The sequence below is a fragment of the Podarcis raffonei genome, chromosome 2 (genome assembly GCF_027172205.1).
Source record: "Podarcis raffonei isolate rPodRaf1 chromosome 2, rPodRaf1.pri, whole genome shotgun sequence".
Classification (NCBI taxonomy): domain Eukaryota; kingdom Metazoa; phylum Chordata; class Lepidosauria; order Squamata; family Lacertidae; genus Podarcis; species Podarcis raffonei.
In genome coordinates this window covers 126,111,004-126,117,770 of record NC_070603.1, presented here as the reverse complement: position 1 = coordinate 126,117,770, position 6,767 = coordinate 126,111,004, and the positions used below count along the sequence as shown (strand labels likewise).

General features: G+C 52.8%; 1 protein-coding gene across 1 annotated transcript; it reads left to right on the top strand.

The window, feature by feature from the left end:
* Nucleotides 1-172: 172 nt before the first annotated feature.
* LOC128409559 (HLA class II histocompatibility antigen, DR alpha chain-like) lies at nucleotides 173-3,965 on the top strand. Its single transcript, XM_053380148.1, has 5 exons — nucleotides 173-449; nucleotides 1,554-1,811; nucleotides 2,144-2,428; nucleotides 2,725-2,866; nucleotides 3,019-3,965. Exons 1-5 carry the CDS (start codon nucleotides 350-352, stop codon nucleotides 3,020-3,022), a joined length of 789 nt encoding a protein of 262 aa, XP_053236123.1. The 5' UTR covers nucleotides 173-349; the 3' UTR covers nucleotides 3,023-3,965.
* Nucleotides 3,966-6,767: the final 2,802 nt, after the last annotated feature.

The following is a 6,767-nucleotide window of genomic DNA, read 5'->3' as shown; positions in this document are numbered from 1 at the left end:
ACGGGGGGGAGACAGAGAGGAGCCCCCGCAGCCCCTTCCCCGGAGGAGGCCCCTCCCCTCTTGGGGAGATCCAGCGCCCCCTCCCATTAGCTCCCCCTTTCCTGCTGTTTTCGCTCCGTCTCCGGCTGAGGCTCCTGCCTGGGGATGGTTTACCTGGAGACAGGCTGGTCATCGCCAGGGCGCTTTCTCATTGGCCGAGCTGGCAGGGACTTTCCTGCTCCGCCAAAGCCGCCCCCTGGCCGCCCCCGCCCCACAGCCACTTGGAGGGCGAGCATCCAGGAGGAAGGGGCAAGGGACACTTGGGCTTGAGTCGCCCCTCGCCCGCCTCGGCCCAGGAAGAGCTGCAGAGATGGAGCCCAGAGGAGGAAGAGGAGGAGGAGGAAGAGCCCTTTGCTGCCTCTGGGCGACCCTCCTCCTCGCCCCGCCAAGGGGGGCCGGAGCCCTGAAAGGTCAGGGGGGCAGAGGGAGGGGGAGATGTCAGGGGAGGGGGGCTGGGGGAGAAAGACTGCGCCCCCGGGCGTTGCTTGTGGGTCTCTTGGGCTACGGGAGGAGAAGCCCCCTCCCCCCGACAGGTGCAGAAGCTGCGCCCGGGAATGCAGAGGGATGGGGGGAGGAAGGGAATTGGACGTTCCCCCGCCCACGAAAGAGTGCTGGGAGGTGCGTGGAATGGGGGGGTGACGGGCAAGGAGGATTTGGTCCCTCATGTAAGGTGGTCTAAAAAAAGAGAGAGGGGAAAACGGGGTGGAAACAGCATTTCCCCCCTACACACACACCTTGCTTAAAAGATCGGAGTCTGTGCCCCTAGCCTTTCCTGTTACAAGGAGGGAAAGGGAAATAAAAGAAGAATTATTATTCCTCCCTGTGGGCTCGGCTGCCACAGAGACCTGCCTGGTCTGGAAGCCCCCAGTGGTCGCCCCCAAAAGGCACCAGCCCCCCCATAGCCCCCGAAGACAGAGTGGTCTCTCTCCTGGCACAAAAGGGGCCAGAACCTGCCCTCTTCGGCTGCCCCCCATATCGCCACTTGCCTGGCAGGGAACCCAGCCGGACGCAAAGGGACTTCACTCCCGAGAAGACGCGATTTAGTTTGAGTGAGTGAGTGAACTCCACAAGGAAGTCGCTTTAGGAAAGGAAAGAGGCGCGTGGCCAATGACTCCGTCTGTTTGTCCAACAGATTTATTTCTTTTAAAAGCATGCCCAAAGCTTTAATTCGTGGCATGAGGTAACTCAAGGGGTGACTGTGGGTGATCCACGGTTGAGAGAGGAAATGCATTTATTACTGGTTTCACTTTGGGAGCAAAGTGGAGATCTAGGCACATGGAGACATGGATTGTTCTCTTGAATGATTATTCCAAATTTCTACCAGAGTCGCCCACATTCAAGTGCAAGGGGATTTTAAAACTTACATATTTGTGTGCTTGGGAGCAAATGAAACCCCCCCCCCGTCTTCTTAGAGAGCCTTCCTGGTGGTGGCCCCATTCCTAGCAATGCGGCAGGTTCTCCCTCATCCTGCTGCGGGGTCCTAAAGCCTCCCTCTCTCCTTCCCACCCCTGCAGTGGAGGACACCCTGGTGGAGCTGGACTTCTTCCAGGAGAGCTTCCCTTCGGAGAAGAAGTCCGGGGAGTTCCTGCTGGAGTTTGACAACGAGGAGATCCTGCACGTGGACTGGGAGAAGAAGCAGAACGTCTGGAGGCTGCCGGACTTCCAGCGCTTCACCAGCTTCGAGGTGCAGGGCGCCCTGGCCAACATCGCCGTCATGAAGAACAACATGGAGGTGCTCATGAAGCGAAGCAACCGCACCCGTGCCCTGAATGGTAAGACATGCGAGGGGGGCAGGGGAGAGAGCTGGGGGGCAGGCAGGGGGTGGTCTCTTGGCTCCTGACACGGAAGACCCTTCAGGACCCCTTTCTGCCTCCCCAGAGGGAACTCTGCTCCAGGGAGCCAGTCCTTGGCTGACTGAGACAGGCTAAAAGGGAAGGGAAGCCTGGTGGGAGGGGCAGCATTGCACTCTGTACAAGCTCAGGGGCATTCCCAAACCTGAACACCCAGTGCAAAAATACCCACAGCACCTAATTGCTATGCTTTCCACTTCTAGACTGCTTAAAATGGGTTTTAATCCCATTTCTTTCTCCATCTCCTTCCTCAGTTGCTCCTTCGACCACTGTGTACCCGGAAAATGCCGTGGAACTGGGGGACCCCAACGTCCTCATCTGCTTTGTGGACAGGTTCTCCCCCCCAGTGCTGAACGTCACCTGGCTGAAGAACAACGAGGTGGTCTCCAAGGGCGTGGAGGAGACAGACTTCTACCCCAGCGTGGACAACACTTTCCGCAAGTTCTCCTACCTCCCCTTCGTCCCTGAGCAGGGAGACATCTACGTCTGCCAGGTGGAGCACTGGGGCATCCCAGAGGGAAAGATGGAGAAGATCTGGGGTAAGCACCAGGCAGGATTGGGGCTTTTCTCTGGGACTTGAACTCAGAAACCCAGATTCATGGCTTATAAGAAACACGTTCTGATGATCAGAGTAAGTTTTTAATAATTTATTCTGCTCTTGCTAGCTGTGGACACAAAAAGGTGTTCCTTGAGGTAGTTTCTATCAGTTTAACTTAAAAATGTATATTAAGGGCTGTGGGGCGGGTGCGTCAGGATTTCTGGGTTCTTTCTTCTGCTGAACACACACAGAGAAACAGAGTCCCTCCTTACCTCATCCTCTCTCTCTCCATCCCAGTTTCCAAGGCGCCCTCTCCCATCCCGGAGACGATGGAGAACGTGCTGTGTGCCCTGGGCTTGGCCTTTGGCATCCTGGGCATCATCGCTGGCACCATCCTTTTCTTCAAGGCCATGAGGATGAACGATCGCAGGGGCTTCATGTGAGTCGAACCCGTTTCCCTTCAGGGGATCAGAGACAAATGCAAGGGAAGCCAAAATACACAGCAAAGGGGTGGGGTGGGCCTCATCCTGCCCAGAAGGTGCTCAGCCTCAATACTCCCAGCTCACCAGCCCCCTTCTCCTTCCTTTTCAGATAATGGGGGATTCCTTTCCTGACAGCCTCTTCCTTCAACCCTCTCAGCTCATCTCCTTTGCCAAGAGTCTCTTCTGCTACAAATCAGCCGGAAGGAGTTGCTTCCTCCGTGTGCAGATTATCCTTAGAAGCTTCTCGGATCATATGTTTAACTTTCGAGAACAATTATGATAGCCAAAGATGCTTAGGCAGACTTACATTACTTTTCTCCCTTTTATGTTTCCCTCTTAGCAAAGAAATTGCTCTAGGAGTGTTTAATTAAATTGGTAAAGTATATGTTTTACTCACATTTAATGTCTTGCCATGGTGCAACATTTACAGCTCCCTCTATGCAGGTTCTGAAACTCCCTTGTGCCTTTGCTTCCGGCTGGCTAGTAATCGTGCATTTTATAGAATCATAGAATTGTAGAGTTGGAAGGGACCCTAAGGGTCATCTAGTCCAACCCCCTGCATTGCTGGAATCTCAGCTAAATCATCTCTGACAGAGGGGCTTGTGGTTTGACTGCCGATCCTCCCCCAAACTCCATGGTTGAGTCAGGATAGTTTTTTGTGGGGGCTTCCTGCTTTGCCTGGCCTTGTATCTGCATGGCTCAAGGAGACCCCCTGCCAAGAGAGGGTCAGGCATACTAATTCATATCTCCACCCCACTTACCCAAAACCATTCACCTTACTCAGTTCTGTGCATTTCACTGCAGGAATGCACCCCTCAGGTGTTTCATTGATCCCAAAGAGGATTCATCCAGCTTTTTGGGGAAGTTTAGCTGCTTAGAGTCGCCAAACTCCTTTCTCGTCCACATAAAGTAGGGTTGTATCTGTCTATGTAGAGGGAAATATCCCTCCTTCTTCCACAATCCCTTCTTCTTTCCCAATGGCTTCTGTGTAGCCCAATTGCTGTTTTTCATACATGCGCCCATATTTCAAAAGCAATGAATAAATCTTTGTTTGTTTATTTGTTTCTAGTGCTGTTTTCTCTGCCTAAAAGCTCTGGATATATTTATTACAGTATTTCAAAGCAAAAAGGTGAACCATTGAGGAAATGGGCAGCATTGGAATCAGAGTGGTGAGCCAGTGTGGTGTAGTGGTTAAGAGCGGTAGTCTCGTGATCTGGTGAACCGGGTTCGCATCTCCGCTCCTCCACCTGCAGCTGCTGGGTGACCTTGGGCCAGTCACACTTCTCTGAAGTCTCTCAGCCCCACTCACCTCACAGAGTGTTTGTTGTGGGGGAGGAAGGGAAAGGAGAATGTTAGCCGCTTTGAGACTCCTTAAAGGGAGTGAAAGGCGGGATATCAAATCCAAACTCTTCTTCCACACTCTTCTATATTGACCCCTCGTGTTTTTATGGCCACATTCTGGGAGATAAAAGAAGACCAGGTGAGCCAACTGGAGCAAAAGGACCCTTATCAGTTTGATAACCCAACTCTTCCGATCCTCAGGGCCTGCTGTGGGTTGTGTGATGCCCCAAACCATTATCCCACAGGATCCATGGATCCCCACTCTGTGAGAACAGAGGAGAGAAACAGAACAGCCCATCCCCCTGTCCTAAAATGCCTCACCAGATCAAAGCACCTGCTCTTCCTGAGACTGGAGTGTGTGATGGGGGGGGGGGAGAGGGAGGAAATGTGCAGAGACCCCCTCCAAATTCAGTGTGCATGAATGCATGTCTTCTTCCATGGGCAACAACACTCTAGAGAGGTGTGTGTTTCAGGACATGCAAGGTCAGGATGTGTCCCAGTCAGCCTGGCCAGACCTCCATCATGAGTTGACTGTGTTGCTGGAACATGCCTTAAAACCCTCAGAGAAGGATGCACTCTTTGATGGTACCTCCCTGTCTTGCCCCTATTTTTGTGTGCCTTATTAAAATAAATTAATGCAAGGAGTTGTTGAGCTCTTCCCCCCCCCCTTGCAAGAGTCTCCAGAAGGTAAATGACAGCACCGAGTGGGGTTTGGGAGAGGCGTCCTTCCTGGCGCCAAGCCTTGAGCAGGAACATCTCAGAGGCCAACAGACAAGGCCCAGCTTGCTGTGCAATCTCATACCTTCTTCTGGATCTCAGGTGGTGGGATCCAAATTGGGGGGGGGGGGTCAATTAATGCAGCAAGACAAAGGCAGAGTTTGGCAGAGGGGCAAGGCAGGAGCGCCGCCAGGGCAAGACTTGGGAGCAGAATGCCAGGGCCCCAGTCGGCAGGAGGTCCCTCAAAGCTGTAGGGCTGACTCTCCACATCTGGAAGCAGCTACATGATACCAGTAAGGGGGGTAAGAGTCGGAGTCTGGCATTGCCAAGAGACCCCAAGTGGGCAAGAAGGGGCCCCTGAGCAGTGATCCTTCAGTATGGCAACATTCCTCAAATCTGGGATAAGTCTGGTCTGGTGCAAGTGAACAGGGGCCTCCACAGCAGGAGGGCTGATCCCCAAAAGTCAGAAGCTGGAGAAGGGCTGATCCAGAGGGAAAGAGTTAGGGGGAAAGTGTGGGGCAGTTGGCCTGATCTTTGCAGGCTGTCTTCCTCCTCCGTCCTCCCTCTTGCCTATCAAAGGCTCCTTCTCCCCTTCAGCAGCCCAGGATACAGTCAGAGACCAGCAAGTGCTGCACTCTAAGGGGTTTGGCAAGAGCAACGCGTTTCCTGCCCAGCAACTGATGACCAGGCAGCGTCAGGACCTGTGATTGGATCCCATCAAGCCTGCCCTCCAGGAAAGTCCCCAGAAAGACAACACTATAGACCCCCCCCCCAAAGCAGCTGCAGCAGCAACAGCAACTCTGCTTTACCCCTCCCCCAACCCTGTTTTGTGCTTCAAGGCAGAAGTGGAGATTGTGACATTTGGGTTCCCTCGAAACAGGAACTTTTTAAACAAGTCATCACTAGAGCATCTCTGGCTTTCAGACCCGCTTCAAAGAATTACGGGGGGGGGGGGGAGTTAAGAGGCTGTCTTCTCCCCACTGTCAATAATCATCCGTGTAAAATGTGAAATCCAATACTCTGATTTCTATTTCCGGGCTTAAATGCAAAACTGCAAATGGCAGACTCTTCATGTTCCAACAACAACAACAACGTTTGCAATCTGTGAGCTTGTGACAGCCTCTGCATTCTGCATTCTGCTTCAAAGAGGAAGGAGGCAATTTTATCCCAGCACTCAGCCCCCCCCCCATAGTGGGAATTCTCTGCATCTTGTTTTTCTGAAGGAAAAAATGCTTCAAAAAAGGACCAGTCAAATAGGTTGTAAGAATGGGCACAGCACTGGGGGGGGGGGTTGGACAGCTGCCCCCAATCAATAAAAATCAATTAAAACACAAAGCAAACTGAGGTTCTGCCCCCTAAATAAAGGCCTGTCCCCCCCAAAAAATCATGGCTACGCCCACGGTTGCAGGTTATCTGTACATGAGCTTCCAATCCCATAACTTGATTCGCACATTGGCCCAGTTCCTGGTGGTGGCACAAAAGAGCAGCAACACCTGAGGGCAAAGGCTCAGTTTAAGAGTGGAGGAGTCACTTCCACAGAGAGGGGTCTTGGCTGGAGAGAGAGAGAGAGAGAGAGAGAAGAGAGAGAGAGAGAGAGAGGAGGAAACTCTGGGTCAAGATCTCTTTGGAATACAAGGTGCTCAGGGATGGGCTGCCAGGGGACAAACTGGGTGTGAGAAATGAGGGTTTTGTGGACCCCCAGAGGCACTGAGGCTGTAAACTTCAGATCTATATTCCACAATGGCTCCCATGGGAGAAAGGGAGAAAGGACTGCTCCTCTGTAGCTGCAGCTTCATGTTT

Bases quoted from the DNA above. Each gene is read 5' to 3' on its own strand.
- LOC128409559 (XM_053380148.1), top strand. From the start codon at position 350: ATGGAGCCCAGAGGAGGAAGAGGAGGAGGAGGAAGAGCCCTTTGCTGC. The intron at 1,812-2,143 runs GTAAGACATGCG...CTCCTTCCTCAG, and splicing joins CCGCACCCGTGCCCTGAATG to TTGCTCCTTCGACCACTGTG. The intron at 2,429-2,724 runs GTAAGCACCAGG...TCTCCATCCCAG, and splicing joins AAAGATGGAGAAGATCTGGG to TTTCCAAGGCGCCCTCTCCC.